Genomic DNA, 26,514 nt, shown 5'->3' on the forward strand with positions numbered 1-26,514 from the left:
GTCTGATAGAAAGGATTTCAGTATGCTCAGTGCAACTCCTCGGATTCCGCAGCCTTCAAGACGGTCCAACAAGATGTTATGGTGGACCGTATCGAAGGCCGCAGACAAGTCCAAGAGCACCAGGACCGCCCGTCCTCCTGCGTCCATTGCCTTCCTGATTTCCTCCGTGGACTTTATAAGGGCGGTCTCGGTGCTATGACCTTCCCTAAACCCGTGTTGAGCAGCGTCCAAACAACAAGAGGATCGGAGGAAGTCACAAAGCTGAGCATTCATGACCCTCTCAATGAGTTTGGCCGGTAGTGGAAGTCTAGATATAGGCCGATAGCTACTAGGGTCTAAAATGTCTAAATTTGGTTTTTTGAGCAAAGGTGCTATTGAGACATGTTTCCAGCATTGTGGATATTCTCCCTCTTGAAACATCTTGTTGAATAAATCTGCTAGCATGACAGATATAGGGGTGGCTGCCAATTGGGCCACTGAGACTGGGCAAGGATCCCGGGGGGAACCAGATTTGGTTCTCAGTAGACTCAAAAGCCCAAGTCTTCGTAATAAACACCCATGAAGGTTCTCGGTCCGAGACAAATTCCCTGAAGGCAAAATTGTTCTTGACCAGGGACCATGCGTTAATGAGGAACCCAGTATCACTGGTCAGTAAGGGGGAGTCTTGATTATTAGACCGGGGCTGTTTATGAGGGGGTTTAAGGATGATTGAGCGAATTCCTCTCCCAGTGCATAGGCACTGGGGGGAATCGAGTAACCTCTCCTGTGAAAATGTATGATGACAAGACTTCCACGTGGGTTTAAGTATTTGTAAAGCCCGCAAGGAGTATAGGGGACTGACTTGGGCATGGATGTCTGAGGTGCCAGCCTTCCTGGCCTCTGGCGCTTCCTCAGTGCTGACGGGTGCAGACGGGCTGGACTCAGGCGTGACTCCGGCACTGATACGGCGCATCCGCTGATCGCGTCCGCTGCGCGGAGACATGTCCGTTTCTTTAAATGCTGGCGACTAGAATGCTGCCGGTGGAGCTTCCCACCCAAGATGGCCGACGCTTAATTCCACCGCCCGAATTATAAAGTAAATTTTTAAAGTGAATTCAATTTTTAAAACACGACGATTAAAATAGTGGCACAACAAAGAGATCCACACACGCAGGAAATATCAAGGCACACAGCACACCTCCCGGCTTTCCGCCTCAGGAGAAAACAATCAAACAGAAAGGGCTCACGCCTGCCTGATGAGCTCCTTAAATGCTGGCGACTAGAATGCTGCAGGTGGAGCTTCCCACCCAAGATGGCCGCCGCTAAATTCCACCGCCCGAGGTCCGCGTGACTCAGCGCCAAAATCGGCCGAGCACCGCCAAGTGCGTGGAAAGGGAATTCGAGAGTGCTGAGAGTTCAGCAGAGTGCAGGGTAAATTATAAAGTACATTTTTAAAGTGAATTCAATTTTTAAAACACCACGATTAAAATAGTGGCACAACAAAGAGATCCACACACGCAGGAAATATCAAGGCACAAAGCACACCTCCCGGCTTTCTGCCTCAGGAGGACACAATCAAACAGCAAGGGCTCACGCCTGCCTGATGAGCTCCATAAATGCTGGCGACTAGAATGCTGCTGGTGGAGCTTCCCACCCAAGATGGCAGCCGCTAAATTCCACCACCCGCGGTCCGCGTGACTCAGCGCCAAAATCGGCCAAGCACCGCCAAGTGCGTGGAAAGGGAATTAGAGAGTGCCGAGAGTTCAGCAGAGTGCAGGGTAAATTATAAAGTACATTTTTAAAGTGAATTCAATTTTTAAAACACGACGATTAAAATAGTGGCACAACAAAGAGATCCACACACGCAGGAAATATCAAGGCACACAGCACACCTCCCGGCTTTCCGCCTCAGGAGGAACAGGTTCTTGGCCTCTGACTTTTAAGGTGGCAGACTGACTTTTTGTGTTCTTCGTGTGAGGAAGGAGCAGATCCAAATGAGGGTGGGTCCTTGGATTCCTGTTTCATGTGATATTTTGATCAGGGTGGAGTGGGTTGCCACTGAGAGTTCGAGTAGTATGAGGGCTGCTATTTCTCTATGGTTGAGGATCAATCTGATGTTGTCTGTAGCTGTGATTAGACCAGTCTCTGTGCTGTGGTGAGGAATTGGTGTGTGTTGAGGTAGTGGGTGAGTTGCTTGTTGATGGCTTTCTCCATGATCGTGGCTGGGTACAGTAGAAGGGAGATTGCGCTATAATTTGCTAGTTGAGAGGTGTCTGCTGAGGGTTTCTTTAGCAGTGCATTGGCCATTGCATGTTTCCAGGCTTCGCCGAATGTCACGTGGTGATAGAGGTGTTAAGGATGGGGATGAGGACTTTACTGATGGGGAAGGTGCCCAGATTGTAGATGTGGGGAGGGTAGATTGCTCTTGGGAATTCCATGTCTTTCTGTAGTGTTTACTTCTCCAAAATTCTTGGCTGACCTACTGAGTAAAGTGGAACTATGTTTTCTTTCTCTCTCTGATCGGATGGAACCAGGCTTGATATTCTGATGGGAGTTGAAGCAAATACTTCCAAGTGCTAGAAAATTAGAAATTCCAGGTGATGAGTAAGAAGGCACAGACATAAGGCTATGAGCATATCATAGATGACTGTGAGCAGAAGGTCTGCCTTTGTATCAGTTGTATTCCACACATTTCTCAATTCCATCTTTCTGAGATTAACTCTCATTCTTTCACACCTTTTTTTCAGTCATATCACATCCGTTCACCACATGCATGTTCCCCACATTAAGATGTTTTAGCCATGCTCTCACTTGCACTACTATCCTCTCTCTCTGTTATATTTATGATTCCCATCCTCTTCTCTGTCTTTCAGTTCGTTGCTTAGCTCCACATCTATCCTCCTTATTATTGCCACGTCTTCCAGTTTCCTCATCACACTCAAATGTATGTCTCTCACCTCTACCGTGTTCCCTAAAAACCCCTTCTTGTTCTCTCACAACTGTGATTGGCAGTCTGGCCCTCTCTGTTTGATTTCTGTACACCTCTGCCTCTCATTGGGATTTTTTTTTCCAGTTTCCTGCTTAACTTCAGCTTTATTACTCTATTCCTACCACACTGCACTCACTTCTGTCTCTCCCTCTTTCACTCACACCCACCTCTAATTTTACCCGCCATTCTCCCATTTGCTTTCAACTTGCACAGTTCACATTCACTCATTTCTATACCAACTAATCTCCCTTTTGCATCTAATCCTATCTTTCAAAACCAATTATTTCTTCAGTTCATCTCATACTTCTAGCTTTAAGTGGCATTTGATTAACAGTACTGAACACAGAGATTGTCAACAATTGGACACAGACCAACTCAGAAAAGCAGGATAAATGAACTGACCTGGATGCGGAACTTAATATGTGTGGCATGATGGGATCGGACTATTAGTGTGTGGATAAGGTGCCTAGACTGGAGATAGTGATGGTGTGGGGCTAGGAAAAGGGATGTATGTGGTAAGAAGGTCAGAAATGGAAGGCTTAGCTCATGTGCCTCCCACAAAAGATTGCCCTATGAGGACTCCTCCATACAGACATGGTGTTGAGTTTGCAGTGGGCGGGAATGAGACATTGAAACTAAGACAATCCACATTATAAATCGAACAGGCCACAAGGCATGTGACATATAGAGTGGAAACAGAGGCACTCATATTGCACAAAACAAGGAGAAGTGCATCCATTGATATTCTTGAGTAAACTAAGACAACAACCATTGAGACAGTTTGTAGTGGCAGAACCTAGCGCTGAAATTCACCAGGAAATTCTTGTTTTCTGAGCCATGTTGGCAGATATGTTTTCAATAAATACATGAATGAAGTCATCATTTACAACCAGGAACTGTTCAAAGGAATCATTCCTAGCTCACTGTGCTCACTTATTCTATACCCCCTTTGCTATTAAGTACATGTATACAAATATGGAAGCACAGTGCGAATATGAAGATTGTATGTTTGCTTGTAAGATTGATGTAAAAATATTGCAGTTACTGGTAGCAGGGTGAAAAATATAAGTAGTATCTATAAAAGAGTGAAACCTAGCTCCTTGTGATTGTTATAGATTTTGCCTATAACACACAGGAACTAGACATGATCATGAATATCTTTGGGTCATTGTAGGCTATGGAGCGAGCACAGTAGATTTAACTGAACATGAAGTAGAATATATGTAATCAGACTTTAGAAGGGTGGTTGGGTGGCGATTGTAAGGGAAGTCAGTAGAAATGGGTGGTTGATGCATTACAGTTAACTAATTTCTGGACCCTAGTTGGCTTTACTAGTTTATCATGAGTACATTTTGTAGACTGTATTATGAGACCTGGTCCTTACTGGTCTTCAATGTGATAATGCCTCTGATGCCATTATTATTTTGTTAGCTGTGCAATGTATCTCGAGTGCTCAAATGCACAAATAGTGGTTGAATCTGGATTTAGAAAAAGATACAACACAGGGAAATTACTACGTATTTATCCTGGTGATTACATAAAAAAATAGTGCACTGGCAACAAACTCATGAAAGTACTTAAAGCACTTGTTTTATTGTTAAATCATTCTGTTGGGGCTAGTGGAATTTCGGGAAGTCTTCCTGCTAAACCTCAGTAGCACTTTGATGAACCTACACTGTAAAGGAAATCAAATACAGCCTTTGAGTATCCTTCTCTGACTTAGGTAATATGGCAAAAGCTTGAAGTGGGACATCACATCAAACAGAGATAGAGGTAGGGAATACAACATTTAGGGCCTGATGTACAAAGTTTTATTTCGTTTTCAAATGTCACGATTGGTCCTTTTCCAATGTATACAGGCCCAGTTTGCGATTTGGTGATCTATTATCAAATCACAAATCGCAATTCGGTATTAGGAAGGGTTGTCCCTTGCTAATACCGAATCTCACGGGTATGTGTGAATGTTTTGCAACCAGAATGCGGTCACAAAACATTCTCATTTTACCACCTACTTAAAGTAAGTTGTAACCCATTTGCAAATAGGAAGGGGTTCCCAATGGACCCCTTCCTCTTTGAGAATGTTTATAAAAATCTTCTAAGAGTACGCACTGATCCCATGGACCACTGCCTACTCTTAAATATGTAAAGAAAACTTTCGATTTTTCTTTTTGAAACACATCACGTTTTCCTTAAAAAAAAAAAAAATAATAGCTTTATTTAAAAGTAATTACAGACATGGTGGTCTGCTGATCCCAGCAGGCCACCATTCCTGTGAATTTTTGGATTCCTAATGGGTTGCAAACCGAGACCTACCTCTTCAATAGTAATGAGGTAGGTCTATTTGCGACTCATTGGGAATCAATTAGGGCCACATGTATCAAAATATTTTGCATTCACAAATGTGTTGAATCGTTACATTTACCCATTTGCGAATGCAAAATGGCCTTTTCTGAATGCATGGAAGGCTTTGGCATTCGCAATTTAGGTAATTGCAATTTTTAGCGATTACCTAAATTGCGAATGCAAATAGGGAATCGCAGTTTGCTAATATCTAATGCACATGTAAGAACCCTTTCCTAAATGTGAACTGTGCATTTAGGAAATGCTATTACCATCAACTTCAAGTTGATGGTAACAATGTGCAAACTTTGAAAAATTTACAAAACGTCATTTTTCAAAGTGCCATGTAGCGCACACGCATGCCCCTAGGTCATGTGTGTGCCTTACATGTGCACCTTTTGTTTTAAGGGCGCTTCAGGGGGACTTAGGCCCCCGGGGAACCTGGCCTTTGCATTACCTAATTTGCGATTACCAATTAGGTAATCGCAATTTAGGTAATGCAAGACCATTCGCACCTATGGGCCTTGAGGCCCATAGGAACAAATGGAGTCGCAATTACAAATAGCGATTTCCTAATTGGGTTCGCTATTTTTAAGAAACCACAATTAGGGAATTGCTATTTACTGTCTGTTTTGTTACATCGCATTTTGTGATAACCAAATAGCGATTTCTTAAAAATCGCTATTTGCTAATCGCAAAATGCTATTTTCATACATGGGGCCCTTTATGTGTTAAACACACATTCGCACATGGGTGTTTGCTATTACCGAATAGCGAATCCCAAAAAATCGCTATTTGCTAATCGGAGACCATTCCCTAAGTATATCTGGCCTTTAATGTCCAACACAAGGTTCTAAAAAAAAGAAGAAATACAATAACCACAAGATTAGTAGAAAAAAGCTAGAGGGGAAAAATAGAAATAATAGTTTTTAGAAAGTTAGGGCGATAATATTCTCAAAAGAGTTCAATTGGAAGACCGACTCTCTGGCAATTTACAAAGATTCTTCAACTGGAAAGCGTATAAAAATCAGCATGAATTACAGTTTTTTTATCAGAAAGCCAAGTACATGTCGTCAGGGTGCCAATAATTCACTAAAAGATCTTTCACTAAGGGATTTCACTGAGGCTGGTGGGGCTCGTGTAAAGTCCCTGCCATGATGAAAGATGGATAGATAGATTTATGTTAATTACCAGGAGGCTTCTTTCTTTTGCACTTTATCTTTTATATCATCTTTTTAACTCTTTGTAAGGTCTTTTGATATTTTTATATAACATGTGTAATGTTTGAATTAATCGCACAATAAACAGATGGAATTGGTCCTGACTAGTATGGAGAACTTAGGACCCTAGAACACTCATTGACCATACAGTTCCAATAGACAAAACCCATCCAATGGCATAACCCCCATGAACACTACAGGAGGAAAGATTGAGGCAGGCAACAACATTAAGCAAGAGGAGATAGGGAGATCCTCAGAACAAAGGAAAGTAGAAATAATTGAGATCTTCGAACCCAATCAAGAGTTGTGCGGGTGGAAACAGGGGAAAGAACCACATGGGTTCAGGCCTGTTAAAAAGAGCAACCCCTTCCTGCAGTGCGGAGAAGTAGGAGAGGTAAGTGGGAGACTGATGGCCATGCATTCCAGGTTCAGAGCACTTATGTCACTTGGTGAAGTTAGCGGTAAATATAAATGTTATATAAACAAATAGGTAAAACACTTTCTTGTTCCCAGGGCAAGACCAGACCTAAACGAGGAAGACTATCCAAAGACCACCAGGAGGCTAGGGATACCTACCTATTGGGTAAAAGAGGTGGATGAATCTCAGGCACACAATAAGGCTAGTCAGCGCTATCGTCCATGGGACTCTCAACTAGCCTACCTGTATTTCCCCATCCCTGCTGAGAATCACAGGTCTCAGAAGCACTCACAAACATGCCTTTAGCTACAGACACAAAAGACCAAATGAGCTGTTAAGCACCCTGGAAACCTATTAAGCAAATGGGGACCTACACCGTGCACCACACGATGAGGTATTTTCATGAAGTTCAAAGACTCATACAAAACAGAAATTAAGGAGAGGTGCAGTAGGTGGTGAAATCCTTACAGAGAGAGTGACAAAAGCACACAGCACAAAGATAGTTTAACTCTATTTCCAATGCTGACAGTTCATACAAAAAGATGCTTACTTTGGAAAATAATCTTTTTAACTGTGCCTGCTCTTTTCAATAGACTTTCTCTTTGCCTGATGAAATAGAGCAAAGAAGACAAATTAACGGAATCTGTTTGCTCTTCGCTATCATTGGAACCATATCATTCTTCACACAGTTTTTGCAGGTAATGACACTTGCTTATGTCTGAGGTATACTGCAGTTAGTTTTTGTTTTATGTGGCAAAAATGCTTATGATTGCATGTCTTTAACAGGGATTCACATTTGCTAAATCTGGAGAGTTACTAACAAAGCGGCTCCGCAAAATCGGTTTCCAGGCGATGTTGGGGCAGGAAATTGGTTGGTTTGATGACCACAGGAATAGTCCTGGAGCTCTGACCACAAGACTTGCAACTGATGCTTCACAGGTTCAAGGGGTAAGAATCTAGACATTGAGTTATTAAACTCAAAGATGCAGTTATTTGGAACTTTTGTCATTTAAAAAAAATATTTTATATTTAAATTATTTTATTTTTTTACAACAAAATATACTGTATATATATATATATATATATATATATATATATATATTATTTAGCAATAACATATATTTGCAATGAATCCTATGAAAAATGTTTGAAGTCAAACTTATTCAGCATGTGTGTCGCTTATTTGAAATAAACATAGACCAGGATTCTATACAGTCCTTTTTTCCCTTCGAGCAATATTATGATCTAGGATCTCTAAACTTTATCCCCTGAACGCACTGTCTTGGATACATCATTAGATTTTAGTCAGTCCATCCTAGAAGCATAGAATGAACACACTTATTTGAGTATGTGACCAGAATGCATTGCGGTTTTGGGGACTTTTCAAGAGAGCATTGGGGTCTGTATTTGGCTGTGGCATTCTTAATTAGTGGCGGGCAGAACTCGCAGACTTTTTCTCCGCAGAATTCCATGGAGCTACATAAAAACTCAGCGAGATTCCATAGAGTTCTGAGAGCAGGCAGAATTGGGCACGTAGTAGTGCTGGTACTGATTTTTGGCACCAGGAGCTTGCTCTGTGCTGCAAAATCAGTGAAAACAGCACAACGCGGCACGCCAGTGGCGCTGCTTCTTTCTGCTGCTCAAGTAGATATTCTACTCGAGCAGCAGCTTTCTCAATGTGGATGGTTGCATCCTGTTGCGACCGCCCTCATTGACAAAATCTCACCAAGTGGCGCTCTAGGGGACAGAAATTCTTCCTTGCGCTCATGAACTTAACATTGGTGAGTTACGCATGAGAAAAAACACTGCCACGCAGCGTTCGGCTGAGTTTTGCCACATTACAAGCATAACACGGAGTGAGGAAAAACTCAGCAAACTCTGCTGGCAGAGCAGAGTTTATAGCCACTCCTAGACTTATACAATGCCTGAATCAAACTGAAATATTCAGTTTATCAATCTCACCTCTGGTTGGGGATTTATATTTTGGGAGAGGAAGAGCAAATGCTGTGGATCTGGAGAAAATGGTGCTTCAGTGAAGGGAACTTGATTCCCTTTCTCCTCTCCTAAGTATACACCATTACATAATTAAAGTGAGCACTCTTATAGTAGGTAGACTTTCGCTTTTTTCAGATATGCTCGATTTTGTCTTAAGTTGATACTTGAAAGCATGCTTTTTCCAAGCACTTTCATCGACTGGCCTTAAAATGGCTGCGGTTGGGGAGAAAGTATACTCCCTATCGTTGCCAGGCAAGCGTTCCCATCCAACCAACAAATAAACTGACCTTTCCCTGGAATAGCATTTTTTTGGGGGGTATTTTTACAAAGCAATTCTGGCCACATAAGAAGTAGAGTGCTTTACAAATAGGAAAGTGCAACAGCATAAATATAGAGTTGAGATATGAGACGATTAGTCTGGCAGGTGTGTCCTGAAGAAATTAATCCTCAAGTTTTTCCCCAAGGATAATAGATTGGAGTTTTGTTCGAATGTGATTTAGTAAGAAATTCTGCCACCTGGGATAAGATTAGAGAATACTTAGGGGCTGATTTACAATAACAGGCGCATCCCTGCATATCATTGTGTTCTTAGGAAGGCGGAAGGCGCACTCAATGAAATCCAACAACCGTTCTTTTAGTCCAATAAAATTATTTCGGTAATGTTTACCAAGAAATTGACACAGCCAACGCCAACCCCTCTGGTACGGCACGAACTTGATCAAGTTCGTGCCGTACCAGAGGGGTCCAATTGATGCTTCTCTTTGTTACATATGTCCATGGATTTAATATTGTTCTAGTCTGCAATTTACTACGTGTAGAATTTACCCTGTACGGTGTCCTCTTTATTAGTCCTTTTTGGCCTGGAGTGTGTACCAACGTTTCCTCTACAACTCTCCATCAGGAGCACTAAAGTGATACGGTGATGAGGATTCATCTACTTTATTGGTCATTATCTCTATAATTTTGAACTTACCTCATCAGGTGTCTACGACGACCAGGTATAAATCCATTAGAGCCCTGCGAAGTTCCTACAAGGAACGAAACGCGTTGGCTATGTCAATTTCTTGGTAAACATTACCGAAATAAAGAATTTAATTGGACTAAAAGAACGGTTGTTGGATTTGATTGAGTGCACCTTCCGCCTTCCTAAGAACACAATGATCAGAATTATGCCCTAGGACGACGGGGATAGGAAGTGTTTCGCACCAGAGTTATAATCATATTGTACTTGTGTATTGGTTGTGCTAAACCTTGGTTGGTCGTCCTGCTCTTTAGTTTGCCTGCATCCCTGCATATCAGCAGGGATGCGCCAGTGATTTTGTGTGACGTTAGAAAATCCTTGCACCACCATGGATGCGCCCCATTTACAATGTGGCGCACCGTGTCGCAAGAAGAGACAGATGCCTGAAGCATCTGTCAGCGTATGGTTGACAAAGTACTGGAGTCGTCTCGCAAGAGCGACACAACTCCAGCACTGCTCAGGGGTGGCCTATATTTGCTGTGCTGCATCACTCCTTACGCCTGCTACAAGCAGGCGTTAGGTTTTGACGCAGCAGGGTCGTAAAAGTGACTCAGCGAAATCTTGTAGATTTCACTGCGTCACTTTTACGGGGCTCCCTTGATACGGATGCCTACCCTGCATACATTATACCCGACGCAGGTATAACGTCGAGCAGGGCTTTACAACGTGACGCATCTCACTAGATGCTTCACGTTGTAAATATGTTGCATAGTCGCGCATTGTTTACGACACCGCTGAATCACGGAAGTGACGCAACGGTGTCGTAAAGATGTCGCAAGTGGCTTGTAATCTGCCCCTCAGTTTATAGACTTGCTTCCTTTTTATTATTTTAGGTTTCTATTAGTAAGCACAAGTTTTATCTTCTTATGTTTCTTTTACCTCCTATAGTGTGGAGTTTGTTATTACGGTAAGTCGATAAGTAAAACTGGGGAGCCTATTGTGAAATGCACATTTCTATTTAATTTGGGCCTCTACAAGTGAAAACCTTTATAAAAGAAGGCTTATTTGGAATGCTTTCTTAGCGCCCATAACCAACTGAGGTGCTATCTTTGGGATCACTAAAGCCAGATGTACGAAGCATTTTACCAGTGGCAAATGGCCCATCGGGTCGTTTGCAACCAGTAAAATGCATTGTGGCATGTACAGAAGGCAAAACGTGACTCAGTAACTTGTTACCGAATCTCATTTTGCTTTTTTGCGATTTTGGGAGTCTCTTCCCAATGCCGAATAGCACTGTTATGTATGAATGTTTTGCGACAGGGTATGCTGTCCCTTTCCCCTTCGTGAATGTGGGCGGCAACATTTTTTAAGAGCATGCAGTGTTCCCACGGATCACTGCCTACTCAAAAATTGAAAAGGTAGCTTTTCGTTTTTTTATTTTTGAAATGCACCCCTGTTTCCTTTAAGAAATATTGCCTTTATTAAAAAGCAAACACAGACATGGCGGTCTGCTGAATCCAGCAGGCCACCATCCCTGTGATTATAGCCATTCACAATGGGTCGCAAATTGTGCCCTGCCTCATGAATATTGATGTGGTCGGTCCATATACAACCCACTGCGAATCACTAACAGTTTCAAACACTCTGTTGTACATCGCAGTTTGTGATTTCCTAATTGCGAATCACTAAAATTCGCTATTAGGAAATCACTGAGACACAATTTTGTACATCTGGCCCCAAAAGAGGTGCAATTGTGATATTAGGAAAGTCTGCCAAATGTGTCTGTTCCATTGTGGTTCGCAATGGCAGTCCTAAATTCAGACTGTGTGGATAGCAAGTTTGGAAAGAAACAGACTTTGTAATTTGGATGATGCACTCTGGCATATTGGGATTTGTTTGAAATAAAGCTCGTTGACTGGGTAAAGGAACCAAAGGGATAGAATTTTGACTGAGTCAAACCACAAAAGGATTCGGATCTAAAAGTATGATTGTGCACTGTCTGCGTGGTTTGAATCCAGGGCACTGAGTGTGCACCTACCTTGAATACAGTAGCGGCTCCTGAAGGGAGTGCTGCGGGGCAGTGGGGCGGGGGAGGGGCAAGGTGGGGGGTGGTAAACTCCAGCGTAGGGCCGAACGGAGGTAAGTACATAAATAAATAAAACTTATTAGATTGCAAACGCTGCAACGCCAAATGGTGATGCAGCGTGCGCAATGTAATTTTAAAATGTATTTATTTATGTACTTACCTCAGTTCAGCCGTATGCCAGAGATTACTACCCCCACCCTGTCCCTCCCCCGCCAAGCCCCATCGCCCCAAAGCACTCCTTCTAGGAGCTGCTACTGCTTGAATGTTATAAATGGTTGACTCCCTACATACAATATTCCAATTCTGAATCGTACTTATAAATCAAAGAATCAGGCGGGGTGGTCGTCAATTTGTGTGTCTCCAAATGCAGATCAGGTCATTTTCCAGGGAGCTTCCAAAAAGTTCTTACCCCATGACTGAGCTGAGGCAGAACCCATCGAACGCGAGGGGCCTTATTTAGTGTTTGGGAAAGTGGGAGCACTGGAGTAAGTTGGCATCGCTGCTGCCCCGGCAGACTGTATTTAAAGTTTGAGGAAGCACCATGTGTACGCCAGAAGACAGTCTGCTGGCTCCACCAGTGTAAACTTCTGATCTGGGGGTCCCATCCACAAAGGGGTCATCTGGTCAAAGTGAAGATCATCCAATCATATTGCATAATTTAGTTTCACATTTGTAATACTATCAACGCTGAGGTCATCATTGCTTGAATTTTCTTTTTCCAAAGGCTACTGGATCGCAGATTGGAATGATCGTCAACTCCCTCACCAATATAGGGGTTGCAATTGTAATTGCATTCTACTTCAGCTGGAAACTCTGCCTGGTTATACTCTGTTTCCTGCCGTTCTTGGCCTTGTCGGGAGCTCTACAGGCTAAAATGTTGACAGGATTTGCCAACCAAGACAAGCATGCTATGGAGTCTGCTGGAAGGGTAAGTTGTTCAAGCATTGCTGATTTCAAAGTTATATTCATAAAGGGGATGCATAGCTGACAGCATTGAGAATCTGAATACCCTCTCCAGGGGGAACATCCAGAACAACGCATGCGTTATGTCGCATGCGTTTACGTCGCAAGCGTTACAACGCAAGCGACGTAACAACGCGGACCATTACGCCGCGTAACATTACATCGCATGCGCATTTAAAGCGCATACGGTTTTAAATCGCATGTGGAGTAATAGGCGCAAGGCGGGCTGCATGGACGAGCACCGGGAAAGAGGTGGAGGACCACCGGGACGATGTGAGGAGAGGTAAGGGGGATTGTGCTTGGAGTGTAGTGTTTAGGGCAGTGTCTGGGGATTGTGTTTAGAGTGTAGTGTTTATGGTTTAGGACAGTGTCTGGGGATTGTGCTTAGAGTGTAGTGTTTAGGGTTTAGGGCAGTGTCTGGGGGATTGTACTTAGAGTGTAGTGTTTAGGGTTTGGGGCAGTGTCTGGTGGTCGTAGTGTAGGGCAGTGTATTAGGCTTTAGGGTTTAGGGTAGTGTCCGGGGGTCTTACTGTAGGGTAGTGTGTTAGGGTTTAGGGCTTAGGACTTAGGGTTTAGGGAAGTGTAGGGTACTGTTTTAGGGTCGGGCAGGGGGTCGTAGTGTAAAGTAGTGATTGAGAATTTAGGAGTTAGGGCTTAGTATTGAATCTGGTCTCCTCAAGAAATACCTTTTAGGTGGTAGAAATTGTGCTATTTTCTGTAGCTTTACTAGGCATCTTTTCTCAGCCGTTTGCAATATTTCTATTTTCTCCTAACATAAAAAGTCATATCAGGGCATATTTACCCCCTGGGCTCAATTGTGTTGTAGGGATTAGTGACGATTATGAAAATACACCAAGGAGCCCTTGCTAGACAGTGATATTGATGTAGTCCAAATTATTTTAATCTAATTTTGACTATCATTATTCGTGTTTGGAGTTTTTACAATGGGTTGCATTAGCTGGTAATGGGCAGAATCCCTCTAATTCCCACAAACTAAATGTATTTATTTATTTAACCGTATCATATATGTACAGCTGCACCGAGTGGTACTTGCACGATTTAGCAGAAACACCAAATAGACTGTGTAACCTCTAGGTATGAAATGTGTTACTTAGATCTGGAGATGTAGACTTTCTTGCTGAGGGAAGAACATGTCCACATCCTTGAGGTATGTTATTTCAAGAGAAGCAAGCTGTAGAGGGGAAAGTGTATATGTTGAAAGGATGAACCTTTAAGCACTTTCTCAAGAGTGAGAGGATGAGTTGGGTTTTCAACTGAAGTGGCAGTGCATTCCAAACATTGGGAAGTGCTGAATGTTGGTGTCTTAAAGTCTTTACTTCTCAATCATTACCCACCACCTGAATTACTAAACAAACAGGTAAGATATGGACGATTGATCAGATACAGAGTCTTGTAAGCAAGTCTGCCAATATTAAACGTCATCCTTCCTTCTAAGGGTAGACTACAAAGGATATGGGAAATCTGGATAATTGTTTTCCTGTAGTAAATAAGGAGTGGGAGGAATTAGATTTGGAAGACCTTTAGTATCTCTTTCTGCAGCAATATATATTAACAAATAATACTGAAGGCATGAATGGGAGCCTAGCCCTTGGTTGCTCAGTGGTGAAGAAATGTCCTAAGCAGGAGCTGTCCTTATGTGTTTTTGTGTGTTCGATAACGATTGATCATGATGTTATAGGTCATAAAGGCCCCTAACTTTACCTATGCAGTTTTGTAAAGGATATTCTCTGAAAGGATACTGGGTCCTCACCCACCAGTTTGGTGCTTGTTTCATCAAGGGGACTTCTCCTTTGGACCTATAATTAAAATTAACCATAATTGGTGAATTATTTCATGCATTTTTCCAACATTCTATCTAAAAGTGGGATGAACTTTGAAAGTACATTCTCTAGTTTCGCTGTTGCTACTTTATGAAATTAAACCTAACTTTTAATAGTGTTGGATGATCATTGTTGGCACATATTCTTATTTCACAGTTGACTGATTTGTATCTTTAGATCACGTGGTTCTACATCATTTACAACGATCATGTTTTGCTGGATTACAAATATTTCACCAGAATTCCCTTTCACAAAAGTGTTTCTAAAATTTGTTGTGTAATTACCTAGGATACTAGGTATAAAAGCTGATGCATGAAGGAAAGAGATATACAGGAAAAACTATTTCTTGTAAGGAACAAGTGAAACATCAAATACAGTGGCGTAGCTAGAGCTTCTGGCGCCCGGGGCTACCTCTTAGATTGCCACCCATGGCAGGTATTGGGAGGTGAGGTGCTGGGGAAAAAGGACTGCATTTAGCACAGAATGCACCTATTGCAAAGAATTAAAGCTAAGGGATGCATCATGAAGCTCCACTTCCCTACGTGTGCAATACAATACAGGCTCTGCTGCATGTGCGCTGCACACTAGGTACATTTTTCATACGTGAGCCCTGGTGCGCTTTTCACTTCGAGAGATTTCAACTTACATCCTTCATTTCAATTTCTACCGAGGTTTGGCTTAAAAAAGATAAAACCATAATCCAAATGATAATAAAGCAAAATGTACTCGTTGACAATTACTCTATCGTCGGTTTTTTTGGCACATTGACCAGGTTCTTTCTTTCTTGCCTTTTGTTGAAGGCAATGTTTTTTCTAAAATCAAATTTCTTAAGTATTTTTCTGTTAAAGCCATGAGTGTTGACCTTTAGTTGAGAAGGCAAACCAAAACATCCACTCTCCGTGACTTTCTGGACACATGCCACGAACGGTACGTGTGCCACTGCAAGGCATGTAATACGTATGGCAGACTGATTGTCTAGGACACCTATCAGCCACCTGAGATTATCAACACATGTATGTAGGTCGGTCATCTAATACCTTGAGATATTGTACAAAGATTTTCTTCAAGTTATGAGGCAAACTTGTTTTTTAGTAAGTTTGTTATCATTCCCACTAGTTTTAGAAAAAAGAGCTGTGTATTGGCAGCGTGTTCAAAGTAGCAAAATAATAGCTGCACGACAGTGTTCAAGTAGTGTTTAGAGGTGGTTGTTAACTGGAAGGTTTGAAATATGGTTCAAGCTGTCTGTTCAGCGCTGTTCACACTGAGAGCCTCTTGTGCGAAGGCTTGCCATTTGTTGTTTAGCTGTGTTGCAGACAATACAAGTCTTTATGTACTGTTTTCTGCAAACAACAATAGGTGTGATCTATTTTATGTAATGGTTCTTGCTTTCTTTTGTAATCTTTGTGCCATATCAGAGTGTTCAAGAAGAGCCATGCTCTGTAGCATGTAGGGTTAGTTTGCTAAGATGCGTAGAAATGGTATGCGAGACAGTAAGTATGCCCTGTAGGCTGTGGCACAAATACAGTTCTTTGTGTGCCAAGTAGCAAATGTCCAGTAGAAAGTGCTGGTCTTTGGTTTAAAAGGGCACCAGTTGAAACATAAATTGATGTCACCTAAGAAGCCAAGTCCACCGTGTTTCCCTTATTTTTGGCAAAATGTCTAAATGCAACCCACACGCAGCTGAAGAGTCAGCTGATGGTTATAGGCTGCACTAATGATTTTAGCTCATGTCATCACGTTTTTGTGTGGGACACTATTTTCTATTTTTTCTTTCGAATGCATTGGTGTGAGTGAACTTGTACATTGATTAAAGGCACTGGGTGTGAAAGTCCGTTCCCTAACAAACATTAACAAGCATTACCAAATCCAGCTTCTTGCTTATTTAGCAATGATAAGCTTTGTTTGGATAGATATGGATGTGTGTTTTGTGTTAATTGTTGTAAAGTTTTGTATCTTAAAAGGGTATTGTAAATTGTTGGTATTCACAACATGTGTTTGGAATGAATAGGGACCATTGTACACAACAGCAGTATAATGTACAGGAGTTAAAAGGGAGGCAGCTGGACAGTAGAGAACAAAGGGAGCTCAATGAAGCTCGAGTCCCTGCCTGGTTAGCGAGCTCCATTTGACGAACTACATACACTACACAGACCCATTCCTGATATTAACCCCTTCCATGCTGATGACGGCTGGGAGCCGTCATGGCACACAGTGCTCGTGTGCTGATGACGGCTCCCGGCTGTCATGACCGCACCCACGATCGGAATGTGCCGCACAGGTGCAGAATCGCACCCGCCTCCAAGGGGTTAAGACAACAAAGGCTAAACTAATAAATAAACAAAAAGAACCTCCTCCAGCTAACAAGGTTAAATTAAGGCGGACTTCAAATATGAAGAGTCTCTTACAGTCTGCTCCTATTGCACAGAAAACACAACATTTTGCTAAACTTGGCCCCAGCCGATACCACCCTTTATTCCCTCCTGCCTCCCCTGCCAGAATTGCATCTGATCATGCACCTGTGTCAGCCGCGCTCCTCCGGGAGTGTGGCAGGGCATGGTGTTTTGCTGACTCCTCTTTGGTTCTTGGAATTAGTTGCAGCCTTCTCCTTTCTGTCTTGCATCCAGAGTCTCGCAGTGGGCCCTCTTCGGTTTCTTGTCTCGCAGCGGGGCCCTGCTCGGAGTGCTGTTCCTCCCGCGGCGTTCTCTGATGAGTCTCTGTGATTCGCTCCGGGTGACGTCTCCTCCTCCTTCCTGTTGACAACTTTGAGTCTACCCTTGTTTTCTTCTATGTTCCTCTCCTGTACCTGTCCTTGTCCTTCTTATGTGTTTACTTCATGTGGGACAGTTTCCTGTAAAACGAAAACGCTTTCTTTTCTGGCTGATCCAGATACGAAGCTGGAAGTGGACCAGTGGCGGAGCTCAGTAAAGTCATCCCCTGCCTCCCCATACCCCCTCACACATCTCATCCTGACAAGACATTGAGCATTTTAGCGCTACGAGGCCCCCGGGTTGTTTGCGCTTAACAAAACACTATTAATAATAATAATAATAATTGAGGTTTTATCTGTTCCTGACAGCATGGAGCACTGCATTCTACTCAATTATAAAGGCCAGAGGCCACCAATGCTGCGCAGCCGCCACTGCTCCCAAAATAGTGCCACCTGGGGCGGACCGCGCCCACCGCCCCCGCCACTGATCAAATAGCATGGCATCCTTTTAGCTTTTTCATCAGTGATCTCTCCTCTCGTGCTCGCAGTATCTCTAATTCTTAGGACACTCTTTCCATAATTCCTCCATGCTTCTCTCCCACTGGTATATTTTTTCGCTATGCAGATAAGTGCAATTATTGGCGTCAAGCATTCTGTCCTGAGTGGTTCTGTTTGCTCTGATGATCTCTTTTGTCAGTCCATTCTAATCCCGTGAAATGTATTTACTCCATGAGGCAACCGCCTTGTGACTGTGGTGGATTTTGTAAAGAAAATCCCATAGCATACAGTAGTCCTGCTTGCATCAATAAAGATTCAACCTGGGTAATTAAAAGGTACAGCTCTTGCCTTGTAGTCAAGTGATGACTTCTACACTTAAATTTTAGCGAGGAAATGTGGAGAATTCCAATCAGTAGCTATATATTTGGCACATTTGGGCATTTTTTCGGTTATTGACGATTGAAGTTTGCAGCTTGCAAACAAGGTAAAATAGAACTGTCAAATTTATTGAGGTATCATGTTAATGAACCATACCAACCCCGATATCATCGCGAGAGTTAATTGTTTCTTTCAATAAGTTAAGCGTTGACAAAGTTGTCAGGGTTGTCCAATAAATATTTGTGAAGTTTGCAAAATGTAAAAAAGGCACCCTCACAAAAGTACAGACTTGGGGGATGAATTCTCTCTAAAAATGTGTAAGAGTTATTTTTAGGAAATTTGTACAAGCAGGAAAAGGTTTGCAATATTAACAAACTTTTCAAACTTCACTAAGTGTTACACGTATTGAAGTTTGAAAAGTTACGATCACTTGCAGGTGTAATTAAAGCCTTTATGCAACCTCCTTTACCAACCCTGCATACCTGGATTGACTGGACTAAAGGAATCAAACACCTTCATCCAGCAGCAACGTGCAAGTTCTTAATGGCTCCACCATATCAAATGGCTTCAAACAGTTTAAGATGCAAAATATTTTTCCTTCACTTTGGAATTACAAAAATGAGCATTCTGGGGTGGATTTACAAGCTGCCTGCGCCACCAGTATGTCACTTTTTGTGTCGCACTGGTGGCGTATTTTACTGCTCCATATTTACAAGGACAGGAAAAGGCACCCTGTTGCTTTTTCTGTCCTTGTAAATATGACCCCTTTACACGCAGCATTTTGCGTGAAAGGAACGTTCCATGGGTGATGCTGTGGGTGTTCCCACGCAACACCATGGAACCAGACACATTTCCAGATTTACGAGGAATCGTAAATCTGGAAATGCGTCTGAATGCCACGCCTCCCCAGGGGAGGCGCAACGAGGAGAAATGTTTTAATTTCTCCTCGTTTTTTTCTCTTTCAATGCGTGCTGCATTTTGCAGCATACATAGAAAGAGGAAAAGGCCTGTAGTGATTGCTTTTGTGCAGGAAGGTGCTCCTTCTGCACAAAAACAATCTCCCCATGACGCAGGCATCCTTGCAAGGGTGCCTGCGCCAGCGCATGGCAGCTGTTTGTGTGCCAGCGCAGGGGAGATCAGGGGAATGCGACATATTATTGTAAATATGTTGCATTCCTGTGCTTTGGAATTGCTGCAGCGTGGTGCAGCCAATGGGCTTGCCTTGCCACTCTGCGGCACTTCCTCATAAATCTGCCCCTCTGTGTTTAACAAGTACATACGTGAGTGCTTAGGAGTCCTAAATTAAACTCGAAAAAATATTTTTTGAAAGTCATCCCTTCTTGGAGCGTTTTGTTCCAAAGGAAGGACTCCATTTCTAAAACGTGGTAGAGAGGATAGACTGAGCATGCATCACTTTGTCTTCTTATATAAAGACCTAAACAGTGGCATCCTTTCGCATTTGAAAGGCAAATTACGATCCCGACACTAGGGTCCCAGTTTTTTTTATCAGAAACATGAACAATGCAAAATTGTAATTGCAGTGTGCAAAATAGATATTATTACACCTCACAAATGTGTTTGTGATTTACAATGAACATATTACAACTCAAAGCTGGTAGTATCCATTCGTAAAGTGAAAGCCGTCTGTGTTGGTTGTTGCATGAATGACATATGTCTGCACTGCAGCAGGGTGTAGTCAAAGAGAGTGCTGCATGCACTCCACAAAATCCATTTGCATTATTAGATTTATATGGTCTGGCTTGAGAATCCCTAGAAGGGTGGCTTTGGTTCCGCCCATGTGTTGGGATCCAAGAGTACATGTTTTGATGGCACAGAAGTTGTATGCTCCCACAAAAAAGTGCTTGCGAAGGAGGGCAGTCATGAATGTATATAGATTTGTAGGAGGTCTGGCTAGACAGTGCATTCATAAACTGGACCTATTGGCATTGACAATGCTTGGTAAACATTGCAGAGCCTGTCCCATTCCGGCTCAGGGAGGGCCTGGCCTAGCAGCTCAGACTGGACTGTTCCCATTGGAGCAAGGTAAAGACTGATTAGCATATGGCTGGCTCCAAACTGAGGTGGCATGGTGTGCAAAATAACGATGGACTGGGATGCAGCCAGAGTAATTACCAGTGGATGAGATTAATTCAAGCATTTCATCCCTCACTTTTTTGTTTACATAGCCTGTTCCATTAAAAGTCAGAGAACGTGGTGATGGCATTTTGCAAATCTTCAGATGGAGGAGTGCTTTCCCTCACAGGCCTCTGGTTTGCATTGACAATTGTCAAATTCAATTCTTATCTCATTTACATGAGGGGTAAGGGACCTACCAATCCTACAAAATACCATTTTCGCCCTGTTATATATTAGTACATACATCTCACTACAAAAACAGCCTCAGGTCGAAGTGCAAATGCTTCACAATAATTGTATCTGTGATGTAGCCAGAAACTGATGCATGTGTCACTGGATGCTAATCCCTTTGTAAACTCATAGTGCGAGTATGTATATGGATAACATGTGGATGAGATTAACTTTACACACAGAAATATCTGGGAAATAACATTATTCCTAATATAAATGAATCCTGAAAAGAGGCATATGTGCTAATGAGGGTTAAAAATGCCCATTTTTGTAAGTGGCCAAATGATGTGCTCTTCTTTTGTATTTCCGCCCTAGATTTCAAACGAAGCTCTTGGTAACATCAGGACCATTGCCGGAATTGCAAAGGAAAGAAAGTTTGTGGCTATGTACGAAGAGCAGTTGGAGAGCCCCTACAGATCTGCAATCAAAAAAGCAAATGTTTATGGTTTATGCTTTGGGTTTGCCCAGTGCATAGTATTCATAGCGAATTCCGTCTCATACAGATATGGCGGATATTTAGTTGCAGTAGAAGGACTTCATTTCAGTTTTGTTTTCAGGTAAGGACAACCTACCTGCTCGTTATCTGGGGAAATATGTATATATATATATATATATATATATATATATATATATATATATATATATATATATATACATATATATATATATATATATATATATATATATATATATACACAAATACTTGCTATTGGATGGCAATAGAGATGTTACCACAAACTACACTAACTCCTCAACAATCACGCAGGTGACAATGGACTTTATAATTCACGCATTACATTATTGTCACTGCTGTATGAATGTAAGATTGCGAGGGTCGGATTTGTGGTCATCCCTCTTCATCTATTGGTGTTGTCAAGCGAAGAGCTATTCACATTTTTGCTTCTGTCCATCAGGGCAATGGGCCAGCCCACTGCTGCCATTTGCTCTCTTTACTGTGAGTAACAATATTTTGCACTTGGCCATATAAACATCCACCTAGAAAATAGATTGTGTCAGTTTAGGGGCTAATAGGTCAATTTTTTATTAATGTTTATGCTAGGTCTTTTTTTTAGCAAATATTTGCACATCAATGTATACTATGGCATTTTTCTTTTAATGTATATTGCTTAAGTCTGCAAAAAATTATTAAAAACATCTTTCCACGCTTACCAAGTTCAGCCTTGTGGACTTTGCCAATGCTTGTTTACATTAGAGTTGCCCCACTCTGGCCTTCTGAGCCACAACAAAGATGCTCAGTGTTACTATCGACTCAGTGGATGGTGAGTTTTATTACGATCAGGTTCCATTATATGAGAGAATATTAACCATGTGAACTTAACACCTTGCGTGCTGCCGTCGGCCAACGGCTGACGGCAGCACTACCTTGCCCATTTTGCGGCAGTGCCACACTGCCGCGAAATCGCAGCCGTGGCAAAGGGGTTAAAGGGGGAAGGGAGCAAACTGCCTGGCATACCAGAACACGATTCATCGAGATGCACTGTGGTAAATGAAAATATGCAAACAGGTCTACCAACAATGGTGAATACTAAAGACTTTCAACTACAGCATAATTGTTATCGTGCACAGCTTTCACCACACTCCATCTGGGCAAATTGTGTGCTAGTATGCCCAGCAGTGTGCCTCGCCCCCTTTTTTCCTGATTGGCTCTTTGTTAAGTTATTGAGTTGACAAGCTTTGGGATGCAACTGCACTCTGGTAGTAGTACAGAAACTTGAGAAGACTGTGAGCAGCATTGACAGCAACCCCACATTTATGTTATTACTCTCTACTGAAGAATGATAAATATCCTGAAACTCATGTCTAGAGATACACAGCACTGGCCCACCAGCAACGGTGAGTATTACAAATTACAATGCACTGCATTTACAACAATGCATCTGGAAAAATTGTGCTTTGGTATACCAGGTTGTGTGCTCCCTCCTACATTAATCTTACTTACCTACTTCACATGATTGTTATATTATAACAAACACTTCACTCCGCTACGGTGTATGCACTTTCTGGTACTCTGACACATGATGTTAGCTACCTTACCCGTACCCTAGCAGATGAGAATTTAGCGTGCACACCTCACAGGAGCAGAAGCAAGCCTCTCTTTTTCTTCCCTGCTGGCTTGTGACCTAACTCCATTCTAAGTGGCCGAAAAAATGATGATCCTTAAATTGTATTTAATTTGGAGAAAACGTTTCCTGAACATCTAAGAATTCAGAATATAATTGATAAGATTAGGCTCCTACTGACAAATCTTGAGAACTGGTACTCCAAAAGCTTGCTAGGCAAGAAAGAGCACCTCAAGGCCATTGGCATACAGGGGTCTTCCTTGGCTACCTAACATTTACCACAGAGAAGTGACAGTGACTATACGCGGAATAATACAATTCAGGAGTTGGATGGCGTAGTAGGCCAAAATGTTGTTATATTGAAACCAGATGTCCTACTCCTTAATATCAAGAAAGAGCAGGATGAAAACAGCACAGGACTGAATGAAGAGGCAGGGGGGGCATTAGCGGCCTCCACAGTGAGGATGTGACCAAAAAACACTTTACATGCATGAGAATTCAGTCTATTATATGGGATCCCAAAAGTTGTAAATTTCTGAGGAAAGTAAGGTGTGGGATTCAGTACATGGGAGAGTAACTCTACTAAACCACACTAGCATATCTTCGACACCAGCAGCACAGTGCGTTGTGGGAAATGCAAGTAAAGTTATACACAAGCTTAATCTGTCCTTGCCATTTAACCAATTCTATTGCTGTATCCCTAAAATGCTTGATATCTAGTTGGACAACTTTGCTTCTTATCCTTCCCCTTAAATCTTTAAAAATATCTAGAGTAGTTGGGAATGCATTCAATAGGAATCGTCTAGAAGCACGCACATTGCCTATGCACTCATTGCAAAGATAAAGTGCAAAACGTCAGCTTAACTTTATTAATCCCTCTATTCTCTAGCGGGATAAAGTATTGGATTCATTAATAGTCATTACACCTTTGACAAATCAATAGACTACTATTTACAAACAATGAGAGTTAAACTTCATGTGAAACCCCCAAATCATCAGGAGTATTTTTGGTATAATGAACTCTTGCAAAACACTTTACTAGGTTCAGTATCTTTACAAATCAGTCTCGCAAGCTTTCATTTTCACTTGCCCCATAAATAGTACAAGGAAACATGTAGAAAGGTATGAAAAGATATCATTTTAATTAGATTTTTACAGCACATCATTTAGAATCAACAAGCTTTAAAAGAGCATTCTCGTAATTGCCACATTGTTTGCAGAGTCTGAAGATCTTTTAGGTATTTGTAGCCTGCAATATTTTTTATTACATGCTCTGATGTATAAATACTTTGTATACAATTCTAATCCCTGTAACTCGGAAGTAGCCAGAGGTGCATGGGCAGGATACTCCTTGCAGGCTGTCAGCCGATGGTGCAAGGATCATGGATGTTGTTTTAGTTGCAAGCACTTGTTTACCTGGGAGGCTGGAGTTGCAGCAGAAAAGTGTCACACAATAGGCAGCCTATTAGCAATAGGTGTATTGCTTTGTCGTGCTGTTTAATAGAAATGCAGTGAGTCAGCCTTAAACCCAGCAGGAGATCAGTGATGAGGGCATTATCATTACCCTTGGAAATATATTGCACTGTGGTCTACCAACCAACCCCCCCCCCACCCAGGGCTTGCGCTGTCAGTCCTTCGGTGGCAGTGTCGCCCCCCCCCCCCTCCGCACCCGGTCCCCCCCAGTGCCCGTGCTTTTAGTCCTTCAGTGGCTGAGCGGGAGCCCGAGAGGAAAGCTAGCTTGCCTCTTCGAAAAGCAACAACAGAAAGGAAAACCGAGTGTGTTATTAAGCTCTACTGAAAAAGAAGACTGAATGGAAACCTAAAAAATGTAAAGATCTTATGCTGACTGTCAGTAAGAAAGACACAGGCACTTTATGGCATGTCTTAGCTAATTGCAGTAAAATTTATACAGCAAAAATAGAGGTGGCTATCACTGAAGGCTGCTGGTTTGAGAAATTCTATCTTTGTAATGTGACGCAGCCGCCCTCCTAGGAAGTGAACCATATAGCGAATTTATTAGCTATGTTCCCGCCAATGGAGCCATTTGCTATATAGAGACTCTTGTAGTAATCAATAAACAGAAGAGCCCTGATAAAAACAGCCGATTTGCAGACTGAGCCCATTCTTTGGCAGTGCTGTATAAGATTAATGGCTTATGCTATATTGCATGGATATCCAATACCACATTCCTGGCTTGTGCAGAAATGATACCTGTTAGACAATTTACAGAAAATGTATTGTTCTATTGCTCAATAGCGCTAGCCAGACCTAAATCACGGGTTAAGATCAGCAAAGTCATCATAGAATCAAGTCAGCTTCAGCAAGAAAATAGGCACAATTGAACAGGCTTTCAGGTTTGAAATGATCCTGGAAAAAAATTGGCATGCTAAAGAGAGTATCCTTATAGATGTTTTTTGCGGATCTGTAGTTTGTGTGTGACAAAGTTCCCAGACACATAATGTGGACATCTCTGCAGGATAAGTGTATTCCTTTGGCCAATCTGAACATTCTAATTTCGCTGCATCACAAGAACTCTGTTACTGTGAGATGGGGCCAGTAGACGAAACAAAAAACATTTCTTGTCAATAGACCAACAAGGTTGCTCATTAGACCTCCTTTAGTTCTCTTATATTGACCAAGTTGTCAAGGAGGTTAGCAACTGCATTAAAGACACCACTAACATATGTGTCACCAGGACTGCCCCGTTACTATTTGCATCAATCCTCTACCAGTTTCCAAGATACTCAAAGGCCTACAGAACCTTTTTGATACCTTCACAGACTTCTGCAGACAAACGAGTTGAGCAATCAACACACATAAAATAAAACTAATAATGATCATTCAGGCTGAATTAACCCCTTCGACGCTGATGACGAGCTGGGCTCGTCATGAGGTAGCCTCCTCGCACGCTCATGACGAGCCCAGCTCGTCACGTAAAGTGCGCTTTTGAAAAAGTCAGCGTACGAGCGGAATTCCGCCCGCACGCATGCGGTTAAGGTGTCAAAAACAACTTTGTTCTAGGCAATTCCTCCCTGGAACTAAGGTGAAAGAATTAACATACTTAGGGATTGGATTCTCTTCAAGTATCAGGTACAGCAGTCTGCTTCACTATTGAAAAGACTTTGTAGTGTCCCTTGCGCTTGAGGTATATACAAGGGCCAGTATCAAAACACGTCTTTTTTATAGAACAGAACTTTGGAGTTATTCAAATATTGTACAACTGTAAATCTGTGAAGGAGGGTTCCTCAAAAGACCACTGAGACTTCCCCTCTGACACACCAACAAGTCCTCTGTATTTGGACATGGGGATCGCAAACATTGCCTCCTTCACTAAGTTGAGGCCATTATTATATACACTGGTATATATTGGACTACTGTATGGGGCTCTCCATAGCTTAGTCACTTCCCTGAGTCACTTTGAGATAGACTCTGCTGCACCGGCAGTGGATCACTGGGCTTTATTAGGAGTATAAGGGAAAGGATGAGATAAATTGGTCTTTCACACCTCTGGAAGTTCTCCTACTCCCTTTCGCCTGATACAGCAACAGAAGTGAAGTTAGTGTACAGGCTTTTGTCGAAGGAGAAAGAGTTTTCAAAAACTCCATAAGATAGTCCGTCCAAAGCAATCTTGACCATTAAGCACAGATGCAAACAGAGTCAAACTGGGGAAGAAAATTGCTCTGGCAACAAA

General features: G+C 42.2%; 1 protein-coding gene across 1 annotated transcript in view; it reads left to right on the top strand.

Annotated features, from left to right (window-relative positions):
- Positions 1–26,514, top strand: part of ABCB11 (ATP binding cassette subfamily B member 11) — a 574,638-nt gene that overhangs the window by 478,751 nt on the left and 69,373 nt on the right. The window contains exons 21-24 of the mRNA XM_078681619.1: positions 7,540–7,644; positions 7,733–7,894; positions 12,713–12,916; positions 21,058–21,299. Of these exons, the coding sequence (XP_078537745.1) occupies positions 7,540–7,644; positions 7,733–7,894; positions 12,713–12,916; positions 21,058–21,299 (713 nt within the window). The remainder of the gene's footprint in view (positions 1–7,539; positions 7,645–7,732; positions 7,895–12,712; positions 12,917–21,057; positions 21,300–26,514) is intronic.

Source organism: Lissotriton helveticus, chromosome 3_1 (genome assembly GCF_964261635.1).
Source record: "Lissotriton helveticus chromosome 3_1, aLisHel1.1, whole genome shotgun sequence".
NCBI classification, from domain to species: Eukaryota; Metazoa; Chordata; class Amphibia; order Caudata; family Salamandridae; genus Lissotriton; species Lissotriton helveticus.